This window comes from Diadema antillarum, unplaced genomic scaffold (genome assembly GCF_040938485.1).
Source record: "Diadema antillarum isolate AM-2024a unplaced genomic scaffold, OU_Dant_1.0 seq00000089_RagTag, whole genome shotgun sequence".
NCBI lineage: Eukaryota > Metazoa > Echinodermata > Echinoidea > Diadematoida > Diadematidae > Diadema > Diadema antillarum.
Genome location: NW_027271179.1, coordinates 1595789 through 1614287, shown reverse-complemented (window position 1 = coordinate 1614287; position 18499 = coordinate 1595789). Strand labels below are relative to the sequence as shown.

At 38.9% G+C, this 18499-nt stretch overlaps 1 protein-coding gene across 1 annotated transcript in view; it reads left to right on the top strand.

Annotated features, from left to right (window-relative positions):
• The window catches only part of LOC139726569 (uncharacterized), a 69572-nt gene extending 51073 nt beyond the window's left edge, over positions 1–18499 (top strand). The window contains exons 11-17 of the mRNA XM_071637561.1: positions 2312–2509; positions 4483–4650; positions 5377–5455; positions 6476–6633; positions 10926–11081; positions 12553–12673; positions 13283–18499. Of these exons, the coding sequence (XP_071493662.1) occupies positions 2312–2509; positions 4483–4650; positions 5377–5455; positions 6476–6633; positions 10926–11081; positions 12553–12673; positions 13283–15933 (3531 nt within the window). The 3' untranslated portion in view covers positions 15934–18499. The remainder of the gene's footprint in view (positions 1–2311; positions 2510–4482; positions 4651–5376; positions 5456–6475; positions 6634–10925; positions 11082–12552; positions 12674–13282) is intronic.

The window sequence follows — 18499 nt, the reverse complement described above, 5'->3', positions numbered from 1 at the left end:
TTTTGAATTGCAGACTTAGATAAAAGGATTATATTTTTTTAATGAAAAATGCAGAAAATGACCATGCTCGCTACCCAGAGGACATATATTCAGGCTCAACAAGACATGGTCCCATGTGATATTTGTGGGCTTTGCAATGCATCCTCATATGTATACAATGTTCATCATACATGAATGCTGTGTGTTTATGTGTGTACATAGTATGTATTTATCTTAATATCTGATAAAGAATCACTCCAGAGTTATTCTTATTTTGGGAAGTCCAAGATAAGGAGCGCGTAACGTATGGGACATTTCAGAGGTTTTTATGGCCTGAAAAATAGTGTAAAGGGCCTTTGATTATGTTGAACTTCATCATGGTGATTGATGTCTAAAGGGAAAAATAATCATGTGAAAATAGTGATAGATGACCTTACCTTGACAAGTATCTTAGAAGAGAAAATATGTGCCGTTACATATGGGACCAGGGGGGAAAAAAATCATATTTTAACAAATTTTTTTCAACCTGAAAATTCTCTCAAAGTATTTTATCTTGTAACTCAGTGTGATAAAAGTCACAACACTCAGATTATCACAGGTAAGTTCTATGTCATCAGGCAAAAAGCTCTAATGACAGGTTCTTATTAGAGACAGATATGATGTGTTACATATGGGACAGTTCTAATAATATGGGACATTTGTCCCTCATTTCTTAAGTATGTGGAGAACCATAATTATGGGGGGGGGGGGCGTGTCCGATTATTGAAGTGAAATCAATTGCAATTATTCAAATATTGATGTAGATTGTCAAGAAAATAATATTCCAGAATATTTACCGTCATAATCATATCTAATTATATTTTATACTTTTATATCCAACCTTAGTATGCAGGCCCGTGATTTTATTTTATTTTTTTTAGAATAGTTCTGACTAAAACATTGAATAATCAAGTGTTAACTTTCATCGATGAAGGGCAGTTTTCCATTCATTTGCAACAAAAAGCAGCTAGATGCAAGAAACATTAATTTGAATAAATATGAAGTACCTGCTGCACAGAACCTCAGTAATCTAGTGGATATATACAGTACGTCTGTCAAGCAATCAGGTTGTTAATTGGAGTCAAACCCAAATACAGTTGTATGTATGCTCATGATTTTTATCATCATCTACTACTTAAACACTGAATAATCTGGGGGGGGGGAGGGTTTTGTTTGTTTGTTTGTTTGTTTGTTTTTACATGAATAAAGGGCAATTTGTTAATCACTTGCAATAAAAAACAATTTTATGCAAGAAACAGTAATTTGAAGGAACATCTTCATCATCATCACATACATATGTTGTAGCAAGCTAGTGCTCTGCAATTAGTAGTGAACAGTACCTTATGTAATTGAAAGTGTGTATGTGTGTTGGGTTTTTTTTAAGGAGAATAAAACCCAAATATGTGACCATGCATCACAAAGCAAAAAAAAAGTGACAAATTCTAGCATAAGACCTCGTATCTGAAATTTTGGTGAAAATGACTTTTTTATATTAATGGTCAGATAATCAGATAAGTGATGTCCTGTCCAAATCCTAGCTGTTTTACCCCAAAAATGAAGCCACCATGGCATGTCAAAGGAAAGACTCTCCCATTTGATATAGTGCTTTGGCTGCCATATTTTTTTTGCTCTCCTGAACATTTGACATTTTGCAGATACGAGGTCTTGTCGCCCCAGCGACGTTATAATTTTTGCCAAGGTGTAATTCCTTTGAATTTCCACTTAAAATATTTAAGAATAAACCTTTAAAAATGCCTTCAATTTGTTATGTATTACGACACAACCTAATTTGCGTAATTATTAAATTGCATAATCCCTAGTTTTTCATAGCAAGTCAAACTATATGATGAACTTCTAATATCCACATTTTAATCAAAGATTACTTGTTTTCCTTTGAATAAATATGATTTTTTTTTATAATTGACCCATACGTAAAGCTATATTTCACATTTATACAAATTAAGCCCTTGAAATTACATAAACTGGCACATTACAATTTTTTTTCCTTCATGGAGTTTGAAACTTTAACTCATAAGCTTTAAAATGATATAAGACAGTCAATATTGAACAAAGGTAAAGTTTTGCCTCCTCCGGGGTACCTTATCTTGGACTTGCCCTTTTCTCAAAATCTGTATCTTCCTCCATCAAATAGCCATTTTATAGCTTTTATATACAACAGAGATGTAGATACTCCCACACATACAAATGATTATTATATGTTTGTTTTAGTCTTGTTTCCTGCTAATCTTTAACACACTGTACCTGATTTTCATCCCTTCCCTACTTGACCCAGGTTGCTAACTCGCTGTCCCAAACCTTTAGCTTTAAGTTCATGAGATCACCCTCCCAGCCCATAGCCCCAGCTTCCCATGACCCAAGACCCCCCTCCCAGTCCCTTTCCTCCCCTTCTTCCTCCCCTTCTTCCTCCTCACCATCATCAAATATTGCTGTGAATGCTCCTAGTATTCCTCGTGGGCAGCTGCCAGTGAAGGTTAGTCAATGCCTGGAGATTTACGGGTGCATGAAGGTTTATGCATGTAAAATCATGCCTGTGTGCTTAATGTTAATTGTTAGTGGCACAAAAAGGTGGGTAGTTCATGCCTGGATGCACTCAGTTTAAATCAGGTTATTTCTACACTATACAAGATACAGGAAGGTCAGATGAATAGTGTTGATTACTGGTTGACTTGCAGTGATAGCCCATATAAGATATACATAAATTCAATATGAGTATTGATCTGTTTCTTCTTTTTTTTTTTTAATCATCATTTTTACATGCAAGTCTCTCCAAATAAAATGAAATAAATGATTAAATACCATAATTTTGTCACATAGCATTGCCAGTAAAGAATCATGATTTATCAAACAAACTTCACGCCAGATTGCTGCTCAGACAATGTGGGAAACATTTTTTGACTTATTCTCTCGAAAGGAAGCATAGAGCCAGATTTGACAGAATGAGTCACCTTCTTCAAATTGTAAATAAATGAATGCATGTCACTTCAATTTCTATCATCTTTCATGCCTTTGTCAGTTTTTGTATGGACTATATGCTGGCCACTGTTATCGTGCCAAAAAACAAATCGTATCTGATGTAATTCCTTGAGACTACCTTGCCCATACAGAGGAAGAAGACTTCTGTACTATATAATTGCATAGCACAAAATATTGGGATTAAATAGCTGAAATGCAAACACAGATATATTTGATACACCATCTCAGATGTGTCTGTCAAGAAGTAGTAGTTAGTAGTAGGTATGTATCGGTTAGTTGATCTAATTCTGTCTTTGGACGTTGCATCGTAAGATAAGAATTTTGCTTCTTTTTTTTCTTTTTTATCGCCACAAAGTGTCACCGGAGGCACTGTGTTATCCAAGTTGTTTATCCATCTATTCGTCCATAAACGATTTTGTTGACAACATAACTTAAAAATCATTTAAAGTATCCGAATGAAATTTGGCATATGTATGTATTAGTGGAAGGAGCTGAGCTTATCACTTGTGTGCACATGCACTGAAGGTCAAAGGTAATGGGTCAAGGTCAAATTCTACAATGTCACTATTTCCTCTGCACTGCAATGTCTTAAGTTACTTTCATGAATTTAATGTACACATGATTACCAGATAAAGATACTCTAGGAAAGTTTTGGGCCATGGGGTCAAATGTCAAGCAAAAACGCTAAATTTTCTCTTCTTTTCTCCATATCTCATAAATGGCTACAGGTATCGTCATGAAAATTAGTACATATATGTGTACACTGTACCAGGTCATGTATTGCCTGACATTGAGTCTTTTGAGAAGTTTTGGGTCGTGGGTGGCAACGGTTTAATAGATTACTATGCTTGAAATTGCAAGTTTTCTCCATACCATGAAGATGGCTCAATGTTTACACTTCATTAAACTTGGGGATATACGTGCATGACTGCACAATGTTTCTGTGGCCAGATTTGGGCCATGGAGTCAAAGGTCTGGTAAAAAATGCTAAAATTTCACTATTTTACCCTATTTTGAAAATGGCTCAAAATAGTGCCATGAAAATTGGTGTATAGTCGTTAGCAAGTTGTGATTATTTGGAGAAAGTTATGACCCTGGAATCAAAGATCAGAGGTCAAATGAGACAAGGATTGTATTTATATTCACTCTGCTTTTTTAGGGGGTTATGCTATCAATCTTTCAAACATGTCATTTCAGTTTTTTGCCAGTCAGGTGAAACTGTCATGTCACATTGTGAAGATGTTTTGTACAGCTATTGGAGAATAATGTGGTATAGAGAGGGCATCTATACATTATACTTAAATACCCTTTATGAATCTATTTGTACCAGGTCCCTTTAAAAAAAAAATACTTCTTGATTTGCATGTATTTCATATGTCATGTCTGCAGCAGTTGCTTCCCCAGAGTTTATCAAGTAAATAACTTAGTACCGGTATTACGTTCTCATGTTCTGATGATTTGTACCATCAGAAGTTGGCAGCCAGCAAGATCCCTGTCTCAAGCACAAGACGTCAACAACAGCAAACACTTAGCAGGGAAGATCAAAGCCACATCTACCTGGAGAGGCAGTACAGCAGCCATCTTCCAGAGAGGAACATAAGCCGACAGCATTATCCAGGAGCAAGAGAGCAGCTTCAAGTTACCATCAGGGATTCCTAGTGACGGAAGGTGACCCAGAAACTTTCCTCTGTCAAGCCCATCCAGACAAGCACACCTTTGTCAAAGCAGAAGCAGGATCGTGGCATGAAGTCAAGACTGCAGTCAGAGCAGAGAGGGGATGGTGAGGGTACTGCTGTAGAAGACAAGGCATCTCCTAATGAAGCAGAATTAGATGTATCGGACATTGGGAATATGATGAAGATGTGCCAAATGAGCGTAATGCACCAACTGATGGTTTAGACATGGATGGAACAGGTGTTTTGAGTGGAGACAAGAGACCTAGAAATACAGGGACAGTTGACAGAAGGACAGAAAAGACAGGAGCATCACTGGATGAGAAGAAACAACATACAAACAGGGTGAACAGAACCACTGATGTGGAGGAGGTGCATCTGTCAAGCTCATCATGTAGAAGTACTGAAACTGATGCATACCACAGAGACAAAAATCAGCCTCCTATATCAAGAAGGGCAGTAGACCCACAAGAGTCATCACAAGTACACATAGATACAGACAATGCAGATCTTGGAAGTGAATATGTGGATGAAGTGGGTAAATTTTTGGAAGACATTCATGACAGAGATAAAGAAGTCCTCAGAAGGATGGAAATACACAAAGAGCTGTGGCAGATCAATTGATTCAAGAGGAGGAAGATGAAGGTGAGAGCATGAATAAACAAGCGAAGACACCAATGGCATCCAGCAGGATTGGAAAGGCATAGATGGCAAGTGGTCCAAAGGAGATGGATCTTTTGTTGACGAGGAGGGTGGCCTGCTCAGAAAGGGTAAAGATTTAGTTTTGAATTTGTTTTTTGTCTCAACCTAGATGACAAAGTGCAGACAATTTGCCTATTCTTAGCTTGATTTCAGTGCCCATTCCCAAGAGTGTGTACATTCATAGATTTGGATTAATTTCATCAAAAAAAGCTGCTGTTTTGATGAGTACATGATAGTGACAAGGTCTGGCTGTAATTTAGGGATGGACTGCAGCTACACTGTATTTTAGAAGGATCATTCACAGTACTATTGTTCTGTGTTCATTGCTGAGAATACAAATTTGTATATATGCAACTGATTTACAAATTGCCCATACATCAATTTACATTGATGTATGGCAATTTGTCAATCAGTTGCTATAATATTCAAGCACTGAATTGATCATGTGTTTAGTAGTATCCATGATAAAAGAAATCATGGGCGTGTGTACTCAAAGTACACTGTATGTATGCCCATGATTTCTTTATCATGGGCTACTACTAAAACACTGATAAATTCAGTGCATTTTTTCCGTCAATGTACGGCAGTTTGTCCAATCAGTTGCAAAAAAAATCTCAACGGAAGATTTTCGTGAATTTGAACAAATTTGAATAGTTACTCTTATCCGTGGCTGTCATTGCCTTTTTAAGATAGTATGTGGCATTAATACTGTAAAACATGATATATTCGTGGCATGAAATTTTCACGAATTGGAGCCAACAGCCTTGTTCGTGGCATGAAATTTTCGCGAATTGCTACTGGCATTCAATGCATGTAGTGTAGACAAAAGCTTTCGCGTGCATTTTAATTTCGTGAATTTTGGCCCTCGCGAAATTCGCGAAATTAAAATGCTGAGCGAAAATTCCTCGTTTTACAGTACTTTACTTATAGGTTTCGAAAGTTTGTGATGACTTATGCTGACTTAGGGAAAGAGAACTTCTCATCTCTTTTTGTAGTTTGCTTTGGACTACAGCTTCCTATCAATTGTGGTTTAGAGGTCACTGTTATGTTGCATACATGCCCATGAAACCATGATACACTCATTGTAGGTACAGAGCTGTCATTTGTGCTTCCCAAGGGGCTGGACCTTTCTGGTGGTCGTGGTGATGAGTTGCTGGCTATGCTGGAAGCCATTGGCAATGAAGGAAGACAGTTGAGGCAGGAATTGAATGAGGCAAAGGCAAGAGAGGACTTCCTTACCAAAAAGGTTGGTTAAATGAGCTAGACACAAATGCATGTAGAATAATTTCAAATTTGAACTCAAACTGAGGCTCTCTCGAAAGCTAGTCCCTTTTTTCTCCATGCAGCAGTCCAAGACACATTTTTAGCTCACACCTGAGCCAAAGGCTCAAATGAGCTACATTGTGGTCAACCACTGTCCCTTGTGCATGGTCCAATGTACCCCATGCCTAATACATAACCTTTTCACATTTTCAGCTTCTTCAAAAAAATTGTATGGGGGAATTTTCATCAAACTTGGCAGGTAGCATCCTTAAGGGGATAGGATCTCCATGTGTGCAAATGGGCACCATGCCCTGAGTCCCTAAATTGAGAAATCTTTGGAGCAAAAAATTTTATAGAGCCAGATGTGATAGAGCTAAGTTAGTGCTATGAGTAACAACATTGGTGACTATAGTTTCAGGTTTGTTCATGACGGCTCCAGGGACGCTTCCTCTGGGGCCCTGAGGGGACAACACAAAGCTCCCAAATTAAGGAATTTTTAAAATTCTTTCTCTTAATCTCTGAAAATACTCAGAAAACTCCAAAACAGAAAACTCCAAAACATAATACACTGAATTAAAGTCATGACATGAAAGGCTCATATATTTCTGTGATGTTGCAATGCCACTCCATTACAATGCTAAAATGCTAAGTTTTGTGTAACAAGTTCAATTGTGTAGAATTGCTTTCTTCAGTTGTTCTGCTTCCGTGAGCACCCAATCATGCATTCTCGCGTGAAGCTGCTTTGTCAGCATCCTCATTCATTGATTTGTTACAAATTTTGAAAACCTTCTTATTCCTCATCCAATCACTATAAATTCTGAAACTCTGCCCATTGTAACAAATTTATAGATGTTCAGATAAAAAAGTCTGAAATCATCTACAAATTGTCCTTTCAGTGATAAGCTAAGTTAGTGCCATGAGTAAGTACTGTATATTGGTAACTGTAGTTCAAAATCTTTTCAGGGTAAATCAGGATGGGGGGGAGGGGACGAATTTAGCACCTAACTGTTACATTTCATCTTCTTTCGAAAGCACATGGTCAAATTTGTCAGCAAATTTGTCAGATATTATAACTAGGGTGAAAAAAAAAAAAATTATATATACTAATGATCACCCAAACCCGGAACCCTGAATTAGAGAATCTCAACAACAACAAAAAAAAAACAGGAGAAAAAGTAGACCTACTCTAAGTAAATACATTAGTAAATGCACTTTCAAGGGTATTTATGGTAGATCCAGGGATGATCCCAGTAAGGCTGGGGCCGAAGGGGGGCCAGTTTTTAGCTCACCTGAGCTAAATGCTCACATCACCTATTGCGATCACTCACCATCCGGCGTGCATCATGTGTTGTGCGTAGTTCGTCGTCCGTCTTGCATAAACTTTTTTGTGCCTCCGCCATGAAGTGGTGCCGGAGGCTTTATGTGTCAAGTTGTCCATCCGTCTGTACGTCCGTCCGCATTCGTTTACCGCGATAACTTGAGTAATATTGACTGGAATTTTACCAAACTTGGTCCAAGTATAAAGTATGATGGGGCAATTACTTGATTAGATTTTGGGTGAAATCGGCTAAAGGCCAAAAGTCAAAGGTCAAGGTCAAATCATGAAATTGTATCTGTTTATGCGATAACTCAAGACTGGATCAAGCAAATTTCACCAAAATTTGTCCGAGGATGATGTATGATTGACAATTACATGATTAGTTTTTGAGTAAAATTGAACAAAGGTCAAGGTCAAATCCTAAAATTTATCTGTTTACGCAGTAGTTCAAAACTGGATAAAACAGCTTTCACCAAACTTGGTCCAAGGATGATGTATGATGGGGCAATTAATTTAGTAGTCTTTAAAGGTGCATAGTCCCAGTAGTGTAGAGGGCGCTGTTGATGATACTGCCGATAACCATTAGCATTGATACGAAGATTACCGAAGTTGAGCTGTCATCAAGAGTAAAGTGCGTAGGTGTTGCTAAGTAACGTTGCCTTCGTTGTCTTCTCTGCACATCGCGCAGTCTGTAGTAATGCCAGCTAGGGTGCATGCATATGTGCTTGTTATTTGTGACATCACAAAAGAAGTTTGTTAAAGCTGTCATCCCCCGCAGCTGAATCATGAGCCAAACTGTGATCCGACCACTGACTACAGTGAATGGGACTTCTTCGGACTCGGGGAAATGGGCCACAGCGTAAGCGCTAAAGAGGAGTCAATAGCATAGGACTCTATAGGAAACTTGCGCCATGCGCCCGCGTATGCATTTGACTAAAACACCGGGACCATGCACCTTTAAGTGAAATTGGCAAGAGGTCAAAGATCAAAAAGGTCAAGGTCAAATGCTACAAAGTTTGCTATTTCCCCCATATCTACTGTATGCAATGCCTGAAGGTATTTTTCTTGAAACATAGTGTAGACATGTACTGCTGCGTAAAGATTCTCCAGAGAGAGTTTCATGTCCTAAGGTCAAAGGTCAAAAGGTTAAAGGTCAGGTGAAAATGTTAAAATTTCACTTTTCTTGCAAATGGTTCAATGTATCTTCATGGAACTTGGTACATATGCATGTACTGACTGGCAGGGATTATCTAGGGATTTTAGGGGTCATGGGTCAAAAGTCAGGGGTCAAAGGTCAAGGTCAACTCCTTAAAATCTCACTATTTCCCTCATATACTAGTATATGCAATGCTGGCAGGATTATTTTTAAAACTTGATATATACATGTATTACCTATTAGTGGAGATTCTCTGGGAAATTTTCTGCCAGAAGGTCAAAGTTTAAGGGTCAAAGGCCAGGCTGAAATGAAAACCAAAAAAAATCCATTTTTACTGTAATTACACTTTTTCTTCATACCTTGAAAATTACTCAATGCATAAACTTATAAAAGGGTTGGTCAAAAGTCAAGTAAAAATCCTCAATTCCCCAAATACATGATGTACCTGCACTCTTAGACAGTAGCAAACCTAGTTAAGGAAAGTGAACATTCAAGACATTTCTGACAAACCTGTCATTTCAATATTTTGCCAGTTATGTGAAACTGTCATCACACATTGTGAAGACATTGTACAATATACACCTATTGGGAGAACCAAGGAGGTTTGAGAAATGGAGTGCTAACTGGCTGTAAACATTCAAACAGCTGTGAGTTTTCTTTTGACGTACAAAAGAATTCCACAGTTGCATTTGTGCCTTTGATGATCAGGGTTCGATGCTGCCGTCTTTCCGAGCAATGTGATGATTCATTTGGAACGCTAACATAATGTCGGCTATATTTTGTTTGTTTTTGTATTAAAGGAAATTAAATTTCAGCTGATGATAAGGCATATGAAAAATTGATTAACTCCTTGTCCAGGATTATGTCAAAAAGTGTAAATCTGAGCCGTACGTTGTGAAAATATTTGAACTGCACCCTAACTGGAAAGTCGATTTTATCATCTTTCCGATCACTTCCGACGAATTAAACTGATATGGTATAATTTTCAAGTGTAGTTCTTTATTCTTTTATATGTTAGATTAGTGTAAAAACATATAAAGTCGGGTTATTTTGATTCTTCCATAGAAAAAATTTTGTGTAATTTTTATTCGCACATCCGTGTGTCTGTACATTTATGTACGGCTCATGTTTCATAAGAAGGGACAGCGAAAAGTGATTACCACCGTAGAGACTTATGTCCATTGAGAATGACGAGTCATGATGCAATGCCACATGAATCAATTGTCTTCCTATCTGTGAGGCAGCTCCAGTTTAGCACATACTTTAAATATTTCTTAGTGGCAGCATCAAACGTGGGATCAAAGGAAATAGCACTGTTGTTACTCCATCTCTTGAACCTCCTTGGAAGAACCATGCATTATGGCGGAGGCATACCAGTTGCCATAACGACATTTCTAGTTACATTTTCATCTTCTTCTTGAAAACCCTATGACAGATTTCCACCAAACTTGGCAGGTAACATCCCAAGGGGGATAGGATCTCAATTTGTTAAAATGGCATCATGCCCCCTTGGGGGCCCCAAGGCAGGCCTACCCCCCCCCCCCCCCCCCCCCCAAAAAAAAAAAAAAAAAAAAAAAAAAATTAATGAATCTTTAAAAGTCTTCTTCTCTAGATCCAGAAGTGATAGAGCTATGTTAATAATGTGAGTTAGTACAATGTACATAGATGAGTGCAGTTTCAAGTTTGGGGGGGGGGGGGGTGGAGGACTATAATACATTGTATGTACCACAAAATCAGTAGTCAACTATCAGCTGTTCATTAATCTGTCAAAATTTCACTTTCTCTCTTTCTCTCTTGGCAGCTCAATGAAAGATTCTCCAGTCAGGAGGAGGAAGTCATTAACCGCCTGGTTGGTGAACTAGAGATGCTGCGAAGAGAGAACCAGCGCATGTTCCACGAGCTGGCCACAGCACGGGAATCGGCTTCAGAGGATCAAAAGCGCTGTGAGAAACTGCAGGTATACATGCTGAGGTCGTGTCACAAAGGTCATCTCTGCTATTAGCAGTTATTTTGTCAGAATGAAATACTTTACGTGGAATTTGAATAGTTTGAACAGGGAATTGAAACAACACAATTTCGGATTATCATCCAGGTTGTGTAAGTAGATAAGTTGCTGTTCAGCACTCTACTGTGGCTAGGACTTAACCTAATAGAGGCATACTGTAAATGCAACTACCTTAACCACATATACAACTGTACTGTAACCCTGAAAACTACCGATTGGATATTGTTATGGTAGCATACTGACAGCTAATATATTGAGAAGGTTTTATGTTGGGTTTTAAAGAGCTGTCTTGTCTCTCTGATTCTATATTGAAATCAGGAAAAAGCTTCACAGATTGAAATCCTTCTCCAGTTTGTAAGCGATTCAGAAGAAATAGGGCACACCTGGTGATTGTGATGTTTAGTTGTGCAGGACATATTTTCAAGAGTAGTAGAAATGCATTGCCCCCAAAGCCTTGCACATGGAACTTCTCCAGTTTTTAGGCAGCTCAGATTTAATTTGGTATACTTGATGAACATAATTCAGTGTTGTGCAGGACAAGTTTGTAAGAGTAGCAGAAAGTGTATTGCTCAGGTAATATTGCATTATAGCCCCTAAATCAGGTAAAAACCTTGCAGACTAAAATCATTTTCCACTTTGCAAGTGATTCACAGAAGAAATTTGTCACACGTAGTGATCTAGATGTAAAGCTAAGCTTGCCAAGTCTCTGTGGTTCTGAAAACTGAAATTTTTGTTCATTTCTTAACAATAGGATACCAAGATTTTCTTGATTCAGGTATTTTGGCCTGTCGAGTTGCATGTACAGTGTAATACACAAGTATCTTCCTGATTGCTTAATTTCATCTCCCTGGTTTTGATGTGGAAATGTTGGCAGCGCTGGTAATATTTTTCAAGACATATTTTTCAAGAGTAGTGGAAAGTGTATGTCCATGGAAACAGCGCATAAGTTACTGTTTATTATTCGTGGCATTGTACAGTTACAGAAGTGTAAGGCCAGGGTATTAATCACCTTCATTGATATTGCCAGTTTTTGTCTAGTAAGATGCATTTGATGTCCAAGTACTTGGTATCTTCTTTAGTCTTTTACTCTTTTAAACCTTCTTGAGTTGATGTGGGAATTTTGGCAGCCCTGATGTTATGAAGCATGCATATGAAAAACCCGGAAATTTGAAGGCTTTCATACCTGTTGGGCCTGAAAATTATGGTACTTTTAAAGGAACCATGATTGTTTCTACATGTATTCAAAGGAGTTTAGTTCATCTTCAATAGAGTTTAAGGTTTTGGAGAAAGAGGATCCCCTGCCACTGAATCAGAACTTGCATTATAAAATGCATCAAATGAGGCAACACAATGGTTTGTGCATGCCATTATTGTTAGGTAGACTGATATCACTTCATCATGCATTTGTTGACCATTTACTCAGGGTGCAGTCGACAGACTTCAGATGGATGTAGAGCGACTAACGGCTGAAAACTTCCGTCTCAAATTTGCCGCTGAAACTGGATATGAGGTCACAGGAGAGGACCTCTTGGCAGCTATGGCAGGTGGGCAAAATATGCCTCCTTTGGTGAATTTGTGTCAAGTTGTTCATTTCAGTATTCTGTGGATTAAATATTTTTTTGCATGTGGTGTAATCATGTTGGCGTGATTTTACTCACATCATCACCACATTTCTTGCAAGGCAGAACCAATGCAAAATAAATTACTGTGAAACCACAGTATGTTTGTGAGATCGTGTGGCCACATTTAACTTGGGGTAACCTATTCAGTGCCAGCACTGTTTCCTTTAATAAAGGTCCCTACAGTTATTACATTAGCACTTTCAAAGGGAAGATTGTGGGCAAAACATCTTGTCCAAGAATGTTAGTGGTAGATTTAAAACTCAAGAACTCAGATCTGGTTTTGTAATGCAGGGTCACAATTTAACATGTAATATCTACATGTTTTTATAATGCTCTGTGAAGTTATGATTACTACTTGGCATGTACAGCCAATTGTCCATTGAGTCATCTTGGGAACTTCTATGATTTCATTGCTTGTAGTATAAGATGTGATCCTTTTTTGTAAGTAGGGAAATCCAATGAAATATTTTGAATGGTCATCCACGCAATCAGTTTTGCCTGCAAATTGTATTATTTGCTGTGTGTTTTTAGATTCAGACATTGGATTTCAGTTGCTGCCTTCACCTGTCATGGATCGAACAAACAAAAACTCCCAAGAAGACATCCCATCACCAATTCTGACTGCCCAGGCAGAACATGAAAGTAAACTCTTAGCCATGAGAGCAGAAACCAGCAGCATGCGCAAGCTGCAAGAGCTCCTCACACAGGCTCATGCTGAGAATCGCAAACTGAAGGCAGAGCAGCAGGAAAGAGGCAGGACCTGCGAACTTGAGGGTGAAATGTCAAAGGTCAGAGAGGAGCTATGCCAGGCAAGATCAGTAGGCGAGCTTCTGAAAGAGGAAAACACACAACTAAAGGGCAGAATGGTTAAAGCCAAGACGGAGATTGAGGGGCTACGCCAGAGGTTTCAGGAAATGGAGGCTGAAGCACAATCCAAGGGGACTGACTCAAAGAATGAAGTCTCTGCTGCTGGTACAGAGACACAGACCAGTCAATCAAATTCTTCTAAGGACACAAAAGAGACTGGCGACTCATTTTCAAGGAAACCAAAGAATAAGCATAATGAGGAACAATTGAATAGCTGCTTCAGGGCAGCACCTGCTGAGATTGCGCAAGGGAGTGTTGTAGATAACAAGGTAACAATGGGTAGGAATGAATTCTCTGTCGGAGCTGTCAATAGTACATCCCATCAGAGCCAACGAAATGTTGATGGAATTGCAAAGCTTGACAGGAGCCATGAGGCAAGGATACACATTGACTCCACAGAACGTGACCGATTGGTAGATGATGCAAGTACCAGTGACAGCACTGGAGGGACAAGGAAGTCGAAGTCCTCGCTATCCTCTGTGAAAAGTGCCTTGACACTCTCATTGAGTCAACATGAAACTGCTTCAGATAAAGGTGAGTCAGAGGGGGTTATGACAGGGGAGGAAGGTAATGCAAGCAGTCGAGTCAAGGAGTCTCCAGGAGCTGTGGTCGACTGGAAGTATCTTGCTACAAGTCCAGGACCAGCAACAAATTCTCCATGCTTTTCACAGCTTCTAGCATCAGAGCAGGAGACCGAAACAGCCTCTGAAGTGGAGAGTGAGGCAGAATCCAGAGCAAGTGATCTGTTTGCTTCAAGCACTGTCTCATCACCAGTCAGCAAGTTTCTTTCCTCAACAAAGGGAAGGAGGGCTAGTCTTGGAGGACTGATTGTGGCTCGAGCACAGAATTCTCCCCCAGGGACGCACCTGGAAAGCCATTCTGCCATTCATCCTAATGTAAAGGAAGAAGACGGTACCCTGATTGATAAGTCCTACCTTGACACCACTCCAGATTACTTCACAGCTGATGAAGGGTCAGTCAATAGAGGACATGCTACCAATCAGACTGATAACTACTCTAGACCAATCATCAGTGCACCAGGAAGTGACACTACTTTGACACCTTATCACACACCTGTGAATCCTAGGAGTAGGTTGAAATTTTCTTCTCTGACAAATACTCTGGAATCACTGAAGAGCATATCCCGCAAGGCTCGTGAGGACATTGAGACAGAAGTCTCTGTCAGTGACTGGAGTTCACAGAGGGAGACTTCTCAGGTGAAAGCCAAATCTATGAGTTCTGAGCAGGAGAGACATTTGATCCAGGAAGAGCTCTGTAGGATACGACTTGACAACAACATTCCAGGTGAAAAGTATCCAGAACTTGGTGGTGAACAGCGTACAAGCAATGGCTACCAAGTGACATTTTCCAGCAGATTCTTGCCACGTTGGCGAAAATTCCAGTACAGGAGAAGGCGCACTAACTCTAATGGACCATTTAAAGCCAATGACTCGGCAACAACAGGTTCCAGAATTTATGTGCATCACATGGCCAGTAGTGCAGACATGGCAGTAACGAATGTGTCTAATATCATGGACCCGTATGAACATCAAATCTATGGGGTCGGAAATGTGTATAATGGGCATGGTGTACATGGAAATGGATCACCTTCAAGAAGCAGTAGTGATGAATATTCTGATGAATACAAACCTTTGCCACTTGAATTGAGACAGCCTCGTAAACTTGCGGAGCATTCTCCGAGCAAGACATGTAGGTCATTCATGCCTCTGGGTCAGAAGGGACGGAAAGGTCAAAATGATGAAGTGTCTCCATCAGCAACTGGTGGAAAAACATTGACAGTATATGCTCATGATCAAATTTCTGAGTCTAGTGAGAGAGATGTGCCATTGTTTGGGCCAGAGAATGGACACCATCCACAATCAGATGGAATGGTTGGTAGCTCGTCAGAAGACATCGCTGCCTCTGACAGTGTGTCAGTGGTCAGTTCTCCAATGTCAAAGCAGAGTCCATCATCTGTGCATCCAGCAGCTGACAACGGCATGCCGCCGGGAGGTTTGGATACAGATGCCTTTGTGTGTAGCAGTAGACACCAAGTGAATCACAGTGTGACCAACGCCAGTGATGGTGCAGAAGGTGAGATAAGTGGGCCAACTGAAACATTGACTACAGCGGATCTTGATGCCTTGGCCGAAAGGATAATCCTAGAGGGGGACTCCGGGGTGTCTCTCACCAGCAGCATTGACCTGAAGAGTGGACTGCAGAGCACCTACAAGCATGGACTTCTGACCCAAGAGGAGCAGACCTATGCCAATGCCTTAATAGCGAAGTATGTGCATCAATTGGCTGACAAATGAAGATTGAAGGGTTATATCTGATTGAACTCTTGCAGTAGTCAAAGGATTTTACTTGTAAACACATGATTATCCCGTATACTTTTTTTACTTGTAAACACATAATTATCCCACAGCGTTTTTAAAATTGTACTGTCTACATTAGTAGCAGTTCCTTGTAGTGTTCAGATGCTGTTCCATGATGGCATGCCCAATTGCTCTGACTTAGCCATCCATTTGTGTGTTTCATATTGTACATTTGAAAGAAGACTTGATCACTTTTGTGAGTCCACCTCTTGTATTTGTCTGAACTCGAATACTATTTCCACCATGAGAATAATTTGTAAAGCCAGGGCCATTAGCATGTGTCACACTACAAATGTGTGCAACGCATTTTGATTGAGTGATGCTGAATAATATGAAGTCAAAAAGTCTTGAAAGTTACAATGTACAATGGTGAAAAAAATAAGAAAAACTGGGAAAGACTCCTCCTTCCATATAACAAACTGAGACGTGTCAGTGGAGACAATACAAACTCTCAACATTATTTTCTCTGTTTTAATGAGAAGAGTTGTTGTAATTTTTCAACCATATATCAAATCCTCAAACTATGGTGATGCATACAGTCAGAGTACCCAGCCACTGTTTTCTTACTTTAAGCAGTTGTAACTTCTAAAGAATGCATCAATTCACTTTAAAATTCACATGTAGCATGCTTAGACAATGATAATGGAAATATGAACACATTTGATGATCATCACATAGTTGCTGTTAATTACTGAAGATTTATTACCAGAAAGTCTTCCGAAACCCATTCAATACATTAAAACAAGCATTTGTGTGACTTCAAGTTCAAGTTTTGAGGTCTGAATTTCAAGACAACCTCTATGTTTGGTAGCAGTCAAATTAATCTGGTATCCCTTTTATGCAGTAACAAACCTTTACTGGTCCTTTTTACTGGAGAAAGTTTCTGATGTCAGAAGTCATGTTTATAGAAGGAGAGTAATGCTGGCTCATAGATGTCATTGTGACATTTTTACCCATGATGTATGTCTACATGGAATTTTTTTTTTTGTTTGTTTCAACATGTTTTGAAAGTATTACTAAATGCACACTGCAGTCTGGTATGCTTTTTGCCAATATATGTGACCCGCCACGTCAAAAGGAACCCAAAGTCGCTGACCGCTGAGCCGAGAAAATCAAGTTTGAAGTCAGATCATCAAAATCGGTCAAAACCATCAACTTTCTGTGTTTGACATAATTTTGTAGTCTAATGTTTTGTCATCTGCTAAAATTTAGAAGCTAAATGATCAAAGGAAAGGAAAGAAATTAGCGTTTTTCTGGGCCATGATTTTCCAAATTTAAATGGAGCAGAAACGTGTCCGAAGATTTTGATTTAGCACCGCAGATAGACTCCACCCCTAGCAACGAGGGAGTGATCTTATTGGTGAGTGCTTGGTATCCTGGTTACTGATTGGTTGTGTGAAGACCGCTGGGGCTCAGTTTGAATGAACATAGTGGAGGTTGCTAGGGGCATACCTTCTATTGTCAATGGGTGAAAACTGTCTTGCCTCCCCTTGATCATGATTGTGTCGGAAGGAAAACTTTAAGGGCGGTTTTCTCGAAATGTCAATTTCATAGACCACTCGGCATGCTCTCTTAAAATCATCAATATCTCCGCAACCGAGTGCTTTTATGAGTCGTGTTATGTATGCATTTAAAGCGGAAGAGTAAGGGAATAATGTTATGTCATTTTCAGAAAGTTGATCTCCTCCAATTGTCAGATCCCTTTGTTGTAGTGCATCACATGTGTTGAGGAAGTTTTGAGTTTTGAGCCATCTTCAAATGCTGAGGGAAAAAAGTTCAGATTTGTCTTGATTTCCAGCATTGCTGAGGTACACCATCATTTGACATGGTTTAAAAATAGAAAAAAATCTATTTCTCTAATTCAACATCCTTGATTTTTTAGGCATGAATTGTACTTATGTACTGATCTATTGTGTGAGAATTTTAGCAATTTTGAGCAGTGAGAATTTAAGTTACCATATGTTTATATATTGCTTCTATAGGATGAAAAAGACTGACCTGATGTCTGCTTTCCACTGCATCAAGGTCATATGATTGTTATCTGATGAGTATTAAGTGCTCTTATTTCAGTGAATATGTAGTCTTGTATACAAAGATGTAATATTTTGGCTTAATACACATGCCCATGTCAATATAAATCTCAAAATTCATTACTATATCTATGTTTAGACATGTGAGAATAAGCCAAAAAAAAAAAAAAGATATGAATACGTAAGACCAAACTGTTCCAGAATTTTGTGATGAGAAATATTTCTTCCAACACATCAGTGCTAATTACATGATACGTATTAGTAATCGTCAACATATTGTTATATGTCAATTGTTATTGATTCTCAAAAGTTGCAACTCTGAACTTTTTGACAACAGCAAAGTATTCATTGTGAAATATATGAAAGTGGTTTAATGTTGATTCAGAGTAATGCCTAAAAAATTTAGCATCTTTTGATTAGATAAAGCATGAGATGAATTCATGATAATATATTATGGTTATGTTTTATTTTGA